The 17,270-nt window shown below is 34.7% G+C and overlaps 4 protein-coding genes across 6 annotated transcripts in view; 3 read left to right on the plus strand and 1 right to left on the minus strand.

Moving 5' to 3' along the window:
• The first annotated feature begins 90 nt into the window (after nucleotides 1–90).
• LOC116344606 (transcription elongation factor S-II) lies at nucleotides 91–1,831 on the plus strand. The gene has a single exon (XM_031773219.1). It carries the CDS (start codon nucleotides 299–301, stop codon nucleotides 1,238–1,240), a length of 942 nt encoding a protein of 313 aa, XP_031629079.1. The 5' UTR covers nucleotides 91–298; the 3' UTR covers nucleotides 1,241–1,831.
• Nucleotides 1,821–6,169, minus strand: LOC116344605 (KAT8 regulatory NSL complex subunit 3-like). Its single transcript, XM_031773218.1, has 6 exons — nucleotides 5,544–6,169; nucleotides 5,315–5,472; nucleotides 4,414–5,235; nucleotides 4,196–4,343; nucleotides 3,934–4,108; nucleotides 1,821–3,844 (listed from the first exon to the last, which is right to left on the minus strand). The coding sequence occupies exons 1-6, from the start codon at nucleotides 5,676–5,678 to the stop codon at nucleotides 2,052–2,054; spliced, it is 3,231 nt and encodes a 1,076-aa protein (XP_031629078.1). The 5' UTR covers nucleotides 5,679–6,169; the 3' UTR covers nucleotides 1,821–2,051.
• A 167-nt stretch (nucleotides 6,170–6,336) lies between these two features.
• LOC116344608 (pyridoxine-5'-phosphate oxidase-like) lies at nucleotides 6,337–8,003 on the plus strand. Of its 2 annotated transcripts, none has more exons than XM_031773221.1 (8): nucleotides 6,337–6,495; nucleotides 6,595–6,682; nucleotides 6,757–6,913; nucleotides 7,001–7,100; nucleotides 7,196–7,330; nucleotides 7,397–7,413; nucleotides 7,531–7,632; nucleotides 7,710–8,003. In XM_031773221.1, the coding sequence occupies exons 2-8, from the start codon at nucleotides 6,631–6,633 to the stop codon at nucleotides 7,867–7,869; spliced, it is 723 nt and encodes a 240-aa protein (XP_031629081.1). In that variant the 5' UTR covers nucleotides 6,337–6,495; nucleotides 6,595–6,630; the 3' UTR covers nucleotides 7,870–8,003. The 2 variants fall into 2 exon arrangements, with proteins under 2 accessions (XP_031629081.1, XP_031629082.1); XM_031773222.1 differs by having other exon boundaries at nucleotides 6,338–6,495; nucleotides 6,636–6,682.
• Nucleotides 8,004–11,770: 3,767 nt separating this feature from the next.
• The window catches only part of LOC116344625 (diacylglycerol kinase eta), an 84,063-nt gene continuing 78,563 nt past the window's right edge, over nucleotides 11,771–17,270 (plus strand). For both annotated transcript variants that reach the window (XM_031773244.1, XM_031773245.1), the window contains exon 1: nucleotides 11,771–12,746. In XM_031773244.1, the coding sequence (XP_031629104.1) occupies nucleotides 12,549–12,746 (198 nt within the window). In that variant the 5' untranslated portion in view covers nucleotides 11,771–12,548. The remainder of the gene's footprint in view (nucleotides 12,747–17,270) is intronic.

Here is a 17,270-nt window from a genome sequence, read left to right on the forward strand (position 1 = left end):
GATTAAATTGGCGGTATTCGAGATGTCGCCACATGTATATTGTGTGTAACATGGCGTCCGCCTAATGCTTCTATCAATAACAAACGAAAACTTGTATTGAGTCGTTGTTGTTGTTTCACCGTGTATTCGACAAATTTTATGTATTTTTTCGTTCGCTCTCTCGTTTAACGAGCCATTTTTGTAATTGGCATCTAAGTTTTTAGCGCCACATTTTTAACGGAGTACAATTCAACGTTGATCAAAGTTAAAAAGCGATAAAATTTGTGTCAAACAAAGTAGAAAAGTGTATTTTACCAAAATGAGCGTTGAAACCGAAGTGATGGATATCCAGAAAAAATTGGAGAAAATGAGTTCGCCAGATGGATCAGGGCAGGGACAAGCATTGGATTTATTGAAAGTACTACAAAAATTGGACATCGATTTAAATATTTTGACCACAACACGGATTGGTATGACAGTGAATGATTTACGAAAATGCAGCAAGGACGATGAGGTGATTGCATTGGCCAAAACATTGATAAAAAATTGGAAAAAATGTTTAACATTAGCATCGACCAAAGAATCATCAACGTCGTCATCAAACAATACACCAAAATCAAGTTCAAAATCAACAAACGGTTCGAGCAAAAAACCCGAAGCAAAAAAGGATGAACGTGAAAAGGATCGCGGTGGTAGTGGCACTGGCGGTGGAAGCACTTCAACGATAAAACAAACAAGCTTCCCAGCAGCATCAAGCACCATGACAGATGCGGTCCGGTTGAAATGTCGAGAAATGCTGGCCAATGCAATTAAAGTAGATGGACCGACTCCGGAAGGATGTCCGACTGCCGAAGAATTGGCCGAAGAGCTTGAGGATTGTATCTACGCAGAGTTCAATAACACAGAGTCGAGGTACAAAAATCGAGTTCGGTCGCGCATGGCAAATTTAAAAGATGTAAAAAATCCAGCACTTCGAACCAATTTCATAAATGGCGCGTTGACAGCACAAAAACTTGCCAAAATGACACCGGAAGAAATGGCAAGTGATGAAATGAGAAAGATACGAGAAAAATTCGTTAAGGAAGCCATCAATGATGCCCAACTGGCCACGGTGCAGGGAACGAAAACAGATCTACTCAAGTGTGGGAAATGCAAGAAACGAAATTGTACCTACAATCAAATTCAGACGAGAAGTGCTGATGAACCGATGACAACGTTCGTTATGTGTAATGAGTGCGGAAATCGTTGGAAATTCTGCTAGACAGAAGCAACGATACGGATTATGAGAAAAACAAGGAGAGAGCAACTAGCGGCCACAATACATTCATCATAATAGACATAAATATTCCTTCTGTAGTACATATGGAATTAACTTCATCATTCTTTATTATTTCATTTAGCATATACTCTAATTTTTTGAATTGTCTTAAGTCACAATAATCGATATTCTAGAGCATGTTCTAGAGGAAATGAACATTTCAAACAATTTAAAAGAAGCAACACTTTCTTTAGTAAAAATGAAAATGCTAAATCTATGAGTTGATGTTGTTTAACAATAACGAAATATCGTACAATTTTTTTTTAACCAATCTGCATTTAAAGAGGTTGACATACATTTTAAGTTAATATTTGTGTATTAGATTATTCGATTTAAGAAGAGATAACATTAACAAAAAAATGCAGATATTAATACAGAAAATATGAAATAAAATATTTCCATGGCATTTATTTATATGTTTCAAACATAAATTACTATGTTTATATCAAAACATTCGAATAAAATAAAAATAAAAGCATGACCATTAAAATTCGGCGTCAAATTCAATAAAAAGAAATACAGATTATGTGCAGATTAAACCATCGATTGATTTGTTTTATTTTATTTATGTTAACTTCCTTCTTGCAACTGAATGACTACATTTAAATTTTTATAAGTAAAAAAACCTTCAGAATTATAAATAGCCAAGAAATGGCTATGATAATATACAATCAATAAAATCATAATGTTTAAATGAAATGTTCACCGATGAAAAGAACCAAGCGATTTTCGATGTACGAATGATCAGAAGAATTCAACTAGAACTCCTTGTTTTCCTAGTTGTAGTTTTTGTTGTTGACGTCGATGGTGTGACCACGAGAGATGTATGCACAAAAGAAACTGTGCCCGTATTCGATTGTGCGGTAGGTGATGAATTGATGGATGATACTGCGGCAATTGAAGAGGTTGCAATCGGTGAACTGGCAATCGGTGAACTTGTAATCGGCGAACTTGCAATCGGCGAACTTGCAATCGGCGAACTTGCAATTGGTAAAGTGACAATTGGTGAAGTAGCGACTGATGAAATTGTAACCGGTGAGCTTGTAATTGTTGAAATTGGCGGCGGACTTGAAATGGGCTTAACACCTGGAATCACATTCATCACTTTCTTTACGGTAATATTTCGATTGAGCACATTTGCCTTAATGACGGCAGGATGCGTTTTGACATTTCCACCCATTGGTGATTTAATAACAATATTGTTCGCTCCGGACACTGCCTTGTTTAGTATCAACGGTTTGACAATGTTACCGGTGACGTTTGACGGATTTTTCACCAATTTCAATGTGGATAAATTGATTTTATTGCCCGGTAGCTTTGTGATTTGATTGCCTTGCAATGTAATTGATGTTGATTGCGTTGATGTTCCCATTGAAGTTGGAACTAGTTTGAGGGTTTGTAGTCCTTTGACACCAATTGGCATTGATTGAGACCCGACGATTTGTTGTTTTAGACCACGATTGATGAAAATCACTTTATTGGTCGATGGAGCTGTGGCAACAGTTGATTGTAGCGTTGGTTTTGATACTTTAGCTGTCGTTATAACCAGTGGCCTATTTGGTATGACAGATTTACCGTCAGCGGTCGTAATGAAAATATTTTGTGGCGATGACATCGATGCCGTTCGATCAGTCGATGTGTTCAATAAAATGTTTGACGATGAACCACTAGATGTGTTGAGAATTTGTGCGGTTTGATCAATTACCGGCGTATCATTATTGTCTGCAAATAGAATTGGTAAATCAAGAATTCCGGATAAATCGCCCGACGAAGATGCGGATGTTTCAAGGACATTTGCATTTATTGGAATTGATACGTGTGAAGTGGGAAGGTTTGTTTGTAATGCTTGCGATTGACCGGACACTTGAATGATTTGAGCAGATGGATTTGGTTTTGCATTGTGGGCTGGTACAATTATTTGTTGACTTTTTATAATAATTTTTTTATTTGACGGCAATGGATTGATGGACATTTGGGGCGATGTGACTGCTGACGTTATGTATGTGCCAGCTGAAGATGTAACAATTTGATTTTGTGGCTGCTTTTCAATGCCCTTACGAATAAAGAAATTCTTGACATTCGGTGACTGAACACGGCCTGATGTGGTTGTCGGCGGTTTCACCTGAACAAATTGGCCGACCGGTTGTATGGTCGGTTGAATGACCTTTGGTGGTGTAGATGGCGTAATTGTAGATACGGTGGATGTGGGCAATACAACACTTGCTAAAGAAATTTTAACGTCCGTACTTTGGCTGTTTTCACTCGTTGTCACCTCCTGAGTGTTGCTAACATTCAAATTAATACCATTGTCGAGTATAGGTGAAGCAATCGCGTTAGGAGCGGTAGCAATAGTTTTATTTGTTGATGGTTCACTACTCGTGGCAACGGTTACAACTTCATTGTTCAATATCGTAGGCACTTCATTTGTAGGAACAATATTTTGAACGTTCATCTTAAGGTTTTCATTGCTTTGTTTCAAAAGAGCCTGCGATGATTTTGGTTTTTCTGATGGGATTTCATTTGCTCGAATCAAACGAGGACGGCCCACTAAAGGAATAAAAAAAAACAGTCGTTTAAAACGAATGCGATAAAATTACGAGGAAAATTGTTGATGGTTTTGATGGTCAATTGCTTACCCTTACGCGGTGGACCTTTGTCAGCCTTATTGTTGATTTTGTGTTTACGTTTCTTTGTAGAATCATGCTTTTTCGTCGACGACGTTCCAATCGATCGTTTAAGCAAATGATTTATAATCTTACGTGGACCGGGTGGATTTATGATGCACGTTGACACAAAATCTTGAATTTCATCCTAAAATATACAGTTGCCAGTATTAAAATAAATATCACAGACCGATTAAATAATAATCGTTGTTTTTAAATGTTGAAATATGCTTACGGCAATCATATTGTCGACCATCGATTGAGTAACGCCTTCCAAATGCCGATTAAACTTATTGATCCGAAGCGCATCGTCTGCTGATCCAACAACAACTAACGATGTTTGAGCTGACATTTTTTCACGCAATGACTCGATCTCCTCTTGACTAAAAGAAAATTACATAATTTTTAAAAAAAGTTTTGACTGAGCACAGACTCTATCTATCGCACACTTACCTCGACCTCGCCGAATTTTCACCCAAAATGAATAGAACAGGCGTTGTAATCTCAAGAATTTTATCGTCTGGTGCTCCACGTTGACCTTTCACCGTATTATAGGCAAAACCCATGCATACAATCGACGATACATTTTCAACGAGAGCGACTTGCAATGCAATCGCAGCGCCGGTATTAATGCCAACCAAGATGATGTGGCGATTCGGCATTTCGTTGCGTAAATCTTGAATTTTTGAACGTGTTATTGCTATTAATTGTTCGGTAATACTCTCTAAAGACTGTGATGGCCGTACTGGGTGTTGAATTGGTGCCGTGCTTGCCATTGTTCCCAAAAGTGAAAACCAACGTTTCATTCGTGGTGATGGTTGTTGTGTGGTGCTGTTTAATGTTGCCGGAATTATGACAATAATCGGTGATTGGCCGGGTAATTTTCGTGATTTTGTCGGTACATTTGCGCCCCAAGGTCGTTTCGTAATCGCTTGTAAATAGTCTTGATTGAATGATGCCGGTCGACCGGCTAACATTTTATCCACAAGTGTCGGCACTTTCACTCTTAACGATTGCAAAATATCCAAATATGATGCCATATAAGTTGGCGGTAGGTAGGTAAACATAATTAAATTCAGCCATTGTGTTAAATCTGTATTCCAATGAACGGATGCAAGTACCAAACGCATTCGTGCCACTGATTTGTCTATGCTGCATCGCCGAATAATGCCTTCATTTGGTCGTCCGCTCACCGCCAATCTTGACAATTGATCATAATCCAGAATACTTGAGACTTGACGATACAATTGTAACTGTTGCTTTGACCATCCAATTCTAATTAATTCAAAAATTTATCCATTGAAATTAGTTAACACTAAAAATTGAAGATAAAAAAAAATCGCAATTCACTCACTTGTTCACTTTTAAATCCCAATCGTCGTCGTCAGCATTGGTATTTTTCACATTTTTTGTTAGTCGTTCGGTTTCTTCCATTGCCATTTTTGCAATGTTATCGTTGATAGCCGGCGGGAGTTGATCAAAATACGGATCCGATTGATGATTTTCCATTTTCTAAAAGAAGACATTTTACAGGTGTTTTTACGATTTACTCGTATTAAGTAGGCGAAATGTAATTTTCTTACTGCTAAAATATCATCGTTGGTTGTGTGTTGGTAGCATGATGGGCATTGTGGTGGACGTGGAATAAGAATTGATCGTGTAGCCATTACTTCAACGTTTCCTTTTGGGTGTACGTCTTTTGAATAACTATGTTCCATATTGAATTTTACTTTTCGATTCTTTCTTTCCAATTTACAATTTATAACCTTTTGAATTCATATATTGAAATAACTAATGACAAACTCAACGCTATTATACACTCTGCACTGTATTAAAATAAAATCACAATTAAAAATGGAAGTGCGCCTTTTAAAATATGCACAAACAATTCTGCTTAGCTAGGTGATTTTCACTCACTCTCTCTCTCTCTTTCACTCTTTCTACACAGCACTTGTATTAGCGCGTAATCTTATTCACTTTGGCTCAAAATATACAACATTTGTCGATTCACGATTTTTTTATTTTCATTTCACAATTTTAAAATGTTTGATCAACAATATTGTGTTTCTCATGCGAAATTCTAATATGAGATCCACTTTTACAGCTTAAAATCAATTATTTCGTACGATAATTGGTTGTTTACGAGTTTATTTCTCCATTTTAGTCTTTTTTTTTCTTCTCCGCAACATATATCTTTGTTACGCTTCGTAGAAATGAAGCGGTGACGACACAATGAACTAGAACGAATGATAGAGCGAGAGAAAGAGAGAGAGAAAGAAACAGAGAAGAGGAAAATAACAAATACGAACGAAGCAAAAAACACATTGAATGAACGCTTACTCATGGCACATTGAACGCACTCACTTTTGAACTGTCAACCGCTGGATTTAATTTGTTTATCACTGAAAAACCACATCAGTGATTATTTTCGTAAAAATAAATTGTTGTTGGATTATTTTATCGCTTTCTTCATCTAGTAAACATCAACTGATGTGAAAAAGTGAAATTATCTACACATTCGACAAGTACTTCAAGGTAAAATATCTTTTTTGATGCATTATTTTCTATATTTGATCAGTCTATTATTTTCATTTATTTATTTGACATCAATAAATTGCTTAATTCCATGATAAGATTTTCTTACGAGCTGCTTTTTTTCGTTTATAAATTATGAGGTTCATTCAATCGACAATCAGAAAGATGGCAACTGTTGATTTGACCTGTAAGTAAATCTAGATTGTTATTGTTATTGTTACTGTACAAATCGATAACCTCACTATTACTTTGTTTGTGCAGCACTTCGACTAAAATATCGTAGTGAAAAAGACAAATTTTTGGAAGAAAATATTTCTGTGAAAGAACCATTCCACTTGTTTAAATCATGGCTGGCCGAAGCATGTGAAACGCCTGAAATTCTCGAACCAAACGCATTTTGCTTGTCAACAGTTTCGAAGTAAGTTTGTTTGCTTGTCAACAGTTTCAATCAATCCATTTACATTGTCTTTGGTGCACTAACTACTTATTATATGTCATTTTTCAGAGATGGTCTTCCATCTGCGCGATTCGTTTTGATGAAAGGTGTCGAGGCCGATGGCATAACATTTTTCACAAATTATGGAAGTCGCAAAGCTCAAGAAATTGTATGTAACGATATTTCTTTGTTAATTTTGAATCATTGACTTTGACAAAGTACCAAATGTTTTTTTAATCCCAAATTTGAATGCTTTATATGTAGGAATCAAATAAAAATGTTGCGGCTACATTTTATTGGTTGCCATTGAGACGGCAAGTGCGTATCGAGGGCATTGCATCAAAGGTGTCTCGAGAAGTGTCTGAAGAATACTTTCATCAACGCCCACGAGCTAGTCAAGTAAATTATTTTATTTAATTTTTATTTTAAACACTATTAAATAAACAAATTTCTGTCCATTTTTAGATTGGTGCCGCGGCCAGGTATAAACTATCATCCATTTCTTTGTCTGATTAGTTTTAAAAATTCTAATTTATGATCTAAAAATCATGTTTTCCAATTAGAATTAATCGCTAATTGCCTTTTATTTGTTCAAACAGCCCACAAAGTCAACCGATTCCAAGCAGAGATTATTTAGATAAAATTGAGAGTGAACTTAAAGAGAAACTCGGGCCAGACGGTGTTGTTCCATTGCCAAATTGGTACTTATAATAAATTTCGATTCTTCAACGAAATCAAAAATGCTTCATTGAAATTGTTGAATTTTTCATATTAATAGGGGCGGATACATTATTCGGCCCAACTTATTTGAATTCTGGCAAGGACAAACAAATCGTTTACACGATAGAATCATATTTCGATTGCCAAAACCAGACGATGATAAACATCTTGTTCATAATGGGGAAAATGGTTGGGTTTATGAAAGACAAGCACCATAAAATGCCAGCCGATGTTCTTGCAGTACAAAACATCACTAAAACAAATGTCTTTCATTGAAAATTTCAAGAATTTGTTTTTTTGTTTGTTAAATTATGATTGTTATCATTAAAATAAAACTCTTTTATGATGAAAACCAATTGTTTTTTTTTAACAAAAAAGAAGAAGGTTTCAGAATCATCCAAATAAATGTGATATTGTGGCGTGAAAACGGAGATAATTTCTACATTTAAAGAAAAACCAAAGCGAAATCGAAACTCCGACACGTGTCATTATTTGTAAAAATTTATTTAATTTTATCTTATTACTTCGTTTCATCTTACTGAAAAAGAGTAGTATATATTCGAATGCATTAATTTTATTTATGGCAAAGACGAACCTATCAATTATCAGTCCGAATCATATTTGAGCCGATCCACTCACACCAGAAAAAAATCATTCACAATAAAAACAGGCTAACGGAAAATTCGGAGAAATTCAGTTCATTTTGTAGTTTGTTTTTGTGTACAAAATAAATGTGCTCCAATTTATCAGTATCGGTAATTTGCCTTTAAATTTGCCGCATCAATAGAAATGTATGATATTTGAAAGGGATAAAAAAAAGACACCGATGAAATAAGGTCCATATGTAAATGGACTAATCTAAATACAAAGCTTATCGCAAATCACTCCGTCAGATGGATTGAGAACAAAAACAAATGTGAACAATTTTTAGTTCTCTACACGTGTACAACGGATGTGAAACAAGGAGTAATGACGATTGTATGCATTCTCTTATGTTGATCCTATGTTCCAATAAACATTTATCCTGTGTTTGGTTTTGACTGGATTTATGCATATTTTCCATCTATTGAATTAATTTTATGTTGAAAAATACGTAACATCGATGCAAGAATAAATTGTACATTCGATTCGGATTCATAGCGTGTACCGTGTATACAATGTAAAATGGAAAATGTTTACGCAAAAACGATTGCGTGCGATGCGAACGTAGTTGATTGAATACTGTACGAGTAATGCCTGAAATATGCCGCCCGAAAGAAAATTCTCGAGCAAGACATACTGTCAGAGCGATTGATATTTATTGTATCGTTTTATGCTTGCGTATCGCCGTCATTTCGTATTCTGTTTGCGACTCAATTCGTTCAATGTTCTTGACTTCGGCTGAAAGCAATTGCATAAAAGCATTCACGTGTTTGGATCGCGTGAACGTCAATGTAGAAACAAACAGAGAAAATTCGACAGAAATAGTGAAAATATCAGCGTTGCGTCGTGAAGCCGCTATGTTTTTAGGTATGCGAAAACAAAAAAAAAACACAGACATGTTTCTTTGTGGATAAAGAAAATTTTCAGCAATCGTTCTGTGCATGTCTTCTTCATACCAGTACACAGCGTGTCACATGTATATGTGTGTGTGTGCTGTACTACATACCAAATGTTTCGAATGGTGGTGGTGTGTGTATTACACACTGTGTAAGTTGTCGAATATACGGTTTGCGTATTTCATTTAGTTTTTCGGGAAAGAAAATTTCGGGGTGGAACAAGGAGGGAAAATCGGATGAAAGCGTGAATAGGAACGAGATATCTTTAAACGAGTGAAGTGTATGCGTGTGTATGGTGGACGTTGATCGCATCGTCGTGCCGTCGACGGCAAGCATGAAAAATTCATTTCTGAAACTGTGGTCTCCTCAACTTGTTATTTTCATATGTACGTCAGTGTGTAATGTGTACTGAAAACGGAATAACGGCGAACAAACATGGCGACGACGATTATTCAGACGAATTTATTCAAACAATTTCAACAGCAAAGACTAAGACTGTAGAAATTACAGTAATACAGCCTTCATTTATTGTTTCGTTTGTTTCATTCGTTCGTTTTATTTTTGAATGATAATTCAATGCACGCACACGCACACAAAGAGAGAGAGAAAGAAAAGCATTCACACAAAACTAAATATGATGCTAAATCAAAGCGCTATATGAAAAATAAAAAGTCACATCAACTTAATTAATCTTATAAAGTGTAGTTATAAAGTGTTGTAAATTTGCTTTTTGTGTAGTTGAGTTCTGAAGCGTTTTTTACAAGTGCCGAACAACAACTTTTTCAAGTGCCACAGAGTGAGTGTGAGAGAGTCGGAGATTAAAAAAAAGGCAACGTGTGAAACGGTTGAAAGCTTCACATTTTACAAGTGTATTATGTTCTCACTATTCGCGCATTTATTTACATTTTACACACAATTGTGATTTCCAAGAAACTCAAAACTAATTCATCCGCACATTTTTCTATCGATTTTAATTAGTAAACTAAACGAGTGTCACTCCGTTAGGATATTTTGTGTTCGAACGATTTTCACGCTAAATTAAAAACATTTTTCTCGTGATAGAAACTCTAATTAAAAGTGGCTATAAAAGCTATAATAATAATCATCAAATAAATTACTCTCTATATTTGTGTGCTCTTGCGTCTTTATTGCTCAGCAAACCCATTTGTCTCATATTTAACGTTTTTTTCATAAATAAATAGTTTATTAATAAATTCGTTATGAAATTGGTAATACTTTTCTTTGGTTCTAACGATTAGGTAAAGGTTTTTTTTTTCTTGAATAAAAAAGTAAAAGAAATCATCGAATAAAATCAAACCCAAATCAAAATTCACCATATGCCTAATAATTTAATTTCGTCGATTGAATCGTGGAAAAGAAAAGAAAAAAAATCGACCACAAAATCAACAAGAACATAATCGAATTCTCCGTATTTGAGTAGTTAATGGATATACGAAATTGATTTAGCTACGGGGCTGCATAATCTCAAAAATCCGAATGTATGAACAGTTCACTGAATATGTATGCAAAAAAAATATTTCACAGAACGTATACGCCAAACAAGTAATATGGAAATTTCATTAATGCATCAATATCAAAATGTATAATAAACTTTTACAAAAGTTCCCGAAACATCAGTGGGGAGAAGAAAACAGAAGAGAATAGAATGCTCATACGAAAGAAAAACCATGAATGATTTCCATTAGCTTCAATTCAATCGAAGAACGATCTATTCAACAACGAACATTTTTGGAATAACACAAAACGGAAATTGTCTTCTATTTTATTGCAACCATCCAAAGAGTTTTTGTTGCAAAATCAACAAACCAAACAATAACTAATCAGATTGCTGAATCTCTATCCAATTTAAATTGGATCCGGAATGTATACACAAAATTGAAATGCAAGAACGGATGGAATACTAACGCAAAATTGACTTGAAGGAGTTTTCATTTGATTGAGATGACACACACATACAATCATATTTTGTCGGATTCATTGTTAAATCGCATACAATTATACTGCTACCATGAATATGCAATCGAGCATAAATAATAATCCCCGAGCACCGCCAATGAAAGAACGGCTCCGAGAAGATACGAAGAAGCTTTTAATTTAATTTGAAATACCACTGTTTTGACAAACGAATTTCGAATGCATATTTGTTTTTAGTTTAAAGATCATTCAATGACAACAGCGAAAAAAAAGTTGTCTTCGTGTCATCTTCATCGAATCGAGAGTGACTCATAGCGATTGTCTTATCAATTTTAAAATTGGATGTGTTCATATATAAATAAAAGTGTTGCTCTTCATTTCAATGGATATGCTTGACATTTACCAGCACTTTGTCAAAGTTAAACTTCGCCAAAGGCATATTATTTAATAACTTTATTTTATCATTCGCTTCGCTGCTTGATGAACATAATACCGACAAAATATTTCACTGGATGTTATATACATTAAAACACAATATCCTTGACATGAAACTATTTAGAGTGTAATTGAAAATAAAACATAATAATCATTACATATAACGAATTGAGTTCGGTTTCAAAGGTCACAAAAATATGACTGAATTTTGTGGTTTATATTTTATCGAACTGTGTAACCGAAAGGCATTAGCACGCAATCGAATAATAATAATACATAATCGTGTACATCAACTGGATGATAAACATATGAATTAGTGTGTGAGTGAAGCGCGAACAAGAAGAACATTGCCATAGACTAAAATATTGGAATTAGTTTCATATTTCAATCAGAAAATAAACAATAATCAAATTTTCATAGCCGGTGAACGATTAGTGTTTTTATGTTTCATTTTATTCTTAAACAACACTAAGCAAATGAGTGTGAATATCGCTCTATATCTCTCTCTATCTCGGAATTTATACATTTTGGGTCAATTGTTGGTGTTACGCGCTTCATACCCGGTTTCGATATTATTCGATAAAATTGTACAAATTATGTATAAGGCAAACGAATTAATCCTTGTATATTGCATTACGTGTAGAATAGCAACGATATATAATTGAATTTATGAGGCCATTCGAATGCTTTGTGAGAGTGCAAATTTCTTTCGAATTGTTTTAGCTAGGGAGCTTAGCTAGATGATTACCGAATATGTAGCAAGAAAAGGACATACAAGATTTATGAAGTGCATGTATTAGCCAAAAATAAAACCACCGTCGAGATATGTTGGCCAAGTAAAAGGAGTGATCAAATTTGTGTGAAGCAATTCGAAAGACGAAGACGAAAATAGAAGAAAGAACCACAGAATACAATATAATAAAGAAAAGTGATAGAAGAAAAGAATTGAATTAACGAAATAAATTTATACGTAGATACTAAAAAATATAATGGCCAGTAAATCACCATTATCAATACCATCAATTGGCTTGTCGTCATCGCGAACACCATCACCATTACCGAGAGATGTAACACAGGCGATAATTGCTGCTGCAACCGTTGACGAGTCGTCCGAAAGCGAAAATGAAACAGAACCGGCGCGAATTTTTCAGCGTCGTGTATCAACTAGCAAAACTTTAAACGGATCGGTAAGTTCATATTTATTTTTATTTTAAAATTAAAACCTTTTTTTGCGCTCCGGAATTATTAGCTAATAGCAATAAGCACGTTTGGTCGAACATTTTTGAATAAATTCGCTTCTAAATTATTTGCGATGATGCGATGCGACCGTATGTGAAATATATGACTTTTCGTCTCATGTCATTGCCCATAAAATGCCACAGAACATTAAATGAACGAGAATAAGACAAGAAAATAGATGCGTGCTTTTTAGGACATGTATAATGCACAAGTCGTGTCAACATCTCTTTTGAATCATATTATTCAACAGGTTTTTATGGTTTCAGCTTAAATTCTTATGGATTGTATGTGTGCCATGTATGTATGTGGCCTCAATTTGGCTAAATTTACCAGTTTTCCATTTCGTTTTAGTGGCAACTCACGCATTTTATTACTATTAAAGTCATAATAATGTTTCGGATCTATCTGCAATTATTTGGATGATTTTTTGCTGTCGTTCGTTGTCATCGTCTTTACTGTGTCATTAAAATGTAAATTACGGGTATATTAAAGTCACACATTCCGCATTTTGTTCACTTATTAGCAATTACATCTTGAGAAATGACAACTCAATGGCGTTCTTGACAACAGCCGGATGACTCAAACCACCAACTCTAAATACTCGTCAAATTTCAAAAAGGTAAATATTTGCACTTGGTTTGGCAGAGCAAAAACATCTCAAAACTTTATCTGCAAAGTTTTAATGAACATTGCTATGCAGATGTGTCCTATGAACAATGTGTCCTAAACACAACTATATATAACAAAAATATATTCACCGAGTGAAAAAACATGCCTTAACCTCATTTTTTTTCCCGGAATAGTTTCGGCACCGAAACAAAAAGAAAAATCATGATGATGGTACACGTTTAACGATGTTACACGCAAATTATTTATCCGGAAAATAGAATTTGATCCATTCACCATCATCAGATGGAATCAAGAAATGTTCACTATGCAAATTGAATGACTTACACTGAATTGTGTTTATAAAATGCTGTGTTTACGCTCTATGACAAGACTAATATTACATAAGCAAATAGAATGGTAATTTAGTACGGTTTAAATATGAACCATGACTCCAAATCATGTATATGAGCAAGGTGTAGATTTCAAGTTTTGAATTTCAATGGAAAAAGAATGAAAAGGGAGAAGAAAAAAACAACTCCTCCATTTCCAACTGTGATAAGTTTCAATCAATAAAAGCGAAACGAAGGTGTGCCTTTTCGTTTGAGCCACGTTTCGTTGTTAGAAATCATCGTCGGGCTTTTTTATGCAGTACGAATATTAAATAATAAAGTCTAACAAAAGAGCGTCGCTACGTGTCAGGTTTCATGTTTACGACGATTGAATGAACAAAAAAAACGCACAGCTTTTATCCAGTCATTCTTTGTTGACAGACTTGGATTTTTCTGCTGTTGCTGCTGCCTTTAATTAAAACGAAACACGAAAGTGGTGCGCGTGTGCTCTCATTTCGTTCCTTTTTAGTGGTGGTATTAGTTCATTACATTAGTGGCAGAATAAAAAAATCGCACGTTGCATGTGGTTGGTGTGTTGTTCCACATAAGATGACGTTGAGAAATTGATTTTATGTGTGTTATCGTTGTCGTATCGTAATTTTGCACGTTTCAACTTTCGATTTACTATGTTCCGACGCGCGGTTAGAGTATGTGATGAGTTACTGACAATTCAATTTAGAAAAAATAGACACGTCGTCGTCCTGTTGCCCTAAATTCCAGCCGCTGAAAGTATTTGCAAATATATTTTTGAATTACCGATAAAGTTCTATTCCCTAGGGGCTTAATTCAAAATTTTCAACGACTGAATTCTATAATAATATCTAAATTAACTGAATTTTTCAGCAAACAAATGAATTCCGGTGAATTCTACGGCAATTTCATTCAAATATGTGAGATAGTGGTGAATAGTTTCTGCTGGCAATTACTGCAATATTTATATTTTGTGTAACGAAAATGCAAATGTTTTTTATATTTTTTTAATAGAAATTAATTTTATTTTCAATTTGAGCGATTTTCTATCGAAAACAATCGGAAATATTGAAAAAATAATAAATTAAAAAATATTGCGGTTATCATAACCTCACTTTATTATTTTGACACATTTCATTCTATTCACACGAATTCACCGAACTTATCAATAACCACTCGATTCAAAAGTGTGAATTTACGTGAATTCCTGTGAATTTTTTTGCCCTATTAAGCCCCTAGTCTATTCCTCACAGCAAGCATTTTCATTTTGTTTGCAACGTTTTTCATCGGCTATAATTTATGTACATTTATCGCAGTGTAGTTTTTCATCGATTCACTGGCATACTGGAAAAGAAATCAGATTGAGCATTGCACAACCATTGAAAGAAAAATGAGATAACAAGGAAAAACATCAAGCGGAAAATTGATAATAAATTCATAAATAAATCAAGAATGATGAAACATTGTCGCTCCAATTTCATGTCTGTCTTGTCTTCGGACTTCCGTTTGTTCTTCGACTTCTTCTTTCACCTTTTTTCTCGCCATTTCAGCCATTTCATCATACAAAAACATTTCGAATTTTAATATGTTTCTCTCTCTCTCTGGCTCTATTTCTTCCGCTCTCAATCGCAAGAATGTTTTATAAATATTCGCACGCTATTTTACACGTTAAAATTGAAAGATAAAAACAACGGGATTTGTGTTATGCAATATTTAATGTATGTATTCGCATTTTGCACCCAGGGATCATAATGGATCCATATAATTTTCTTTGTCTTCATCTTTTGCACCATTTTTCCATGATTTTTTCGTTCTTGTTCTTTTGTAGTAGATATAAAAAGAAAGTTATGATGGTATTTTATGCCCAAGGCGAAATAAAATAAAACAGTGACATTGGAAACCAGTAAATAAAGAAAATTTATTCTGTCTCAAATCTTGCTAGATCATTTTTTTCGTTTCCATTACCATTATTTAGCGCGCACATTAAAAACGTACACTCTCTTCATATGCTGCGACAGCATACCCTCTGTCCATTTCAGGTAATGTTTTTTTGTCGTACGCCAACTTTTGTTTTTCATAAGATGATCGATTTCATTTTTCGTGCTCCTTTTTTCGGGTTGTGTTTCTATATATTTTTGTCGCAGCGCGGCACACCGAAACTTTTCGGATTTTATTGCATAACAGAGATTACCAAAGATTAATGGCAGGAATTTGACAGCAATTTGTTTGACCGATGTTCAGCTGTAACAGTCGCATCATTATTTTTTATACTGTCAAAAATACTTTATCATTTTTGCCACGTTTCATTTTTGGGCATTACATCAGTGGCCGTAAATGTGTGCAAATGTTTTGTATGATTGATGGCAAACGGAAAATAAGACCTTTTTTCTCTCTAAATGATTCGAATTTCAAATATTCATTTTCCAATTTGATCAAAATCAGTGCGCATAGCATGAAAAAAGGAAAACCGAAGAAATCCTTCACGTAAACATCAAACAGCTTCCTGCTTTCCTTTCAGAGCAAATGTATTAAATGTGGATTAGCTAAAGTGTTTTATTTTATTTTTTTGCGGTTCTTCAAGCAGATGCCTTAAATCGATTTGGATCATCTCAGATTTTAGCTTTTCAAAGGCATGCTCCTTGTTCTTTCTTTCTCTTTTCGTGAGTACATTCATGTGTTAACTCTGAGAGTTTCTCAGTTGAAACCACAAAAACTTGAGAACCTTTTCATCATCTTTTCTCTCGGCTTACCATTGGAATGACTATTCAAGATAAAAAGCCATTCTACATCTATGCGAAAACAAAATTGGTCTCTTTAATGTTGTTGGTGGTGGTGGTTTTGTTGTGACACCAAAACTTTACTCTAAGTCCCAAAAGTCACAAAAACTTTTTTGACGACGAACTGATCGACATCAACTTTAATAAATGCTGACTCAATAAAAATGCGTCGAAAGAATTCATCGACCCCAACCAACCAGCTACAACGTACACTTTTGTACATACGCACATACTTTGAAGGACATGCTCGAATGAAAATTCATAATACAGTAAATATCGAGTATGTTTGAAGCGAACAAATGCGTTTCGCAATCGTATTTTGTTATGGAACGTGCACAAGAATTACTTTAGATGCGCCATCAATTCAAATGTCGACCAATAAATTGGTGCACGGTTATTTAGTCGACAATTCCTTGTATTTGGGTCAATTTCAAACACAACGTTTCCATTTATCACTTTTATTTACTATGGGCATTAGTCACACGATTCGAAAGTGCGTAAGCACATCCAAATCACCAAAACACATACTCTCACTTTGTCGGGTGGAGTATCTCATGTCGTTTGTTAAGCAAACGAATAGGCGCAGATGCTGTTCATCATGACCTCAAAATCAAATTGAACTGAACATCAACATCCAACATTATGGATGCGAATAGCACATAATAAAAAAGATGCGGTCGACACTCTTTCTATCTCTTCATTTTGAAATCGATATAACCGAGAAGAC

This window comes from Contarinia nasturtii, unplaced genomic scaffold (genome assembly GCF_009176525.2).
Source record: "Contarinia nasturtii isolate CC-2019 unplaced genomic scaffold, AAFC_CNas_1.1 Cnas_scaffold_1101, whole genome shotgun sequence".
Classification (NCBI taxonomy): domain Eukaryota; kingdom Metazoa; phylum Arthropoda; class Insecta; order Diptera; family Cecidomyiidae; genus Contarinia; species Contarinia nasturtii.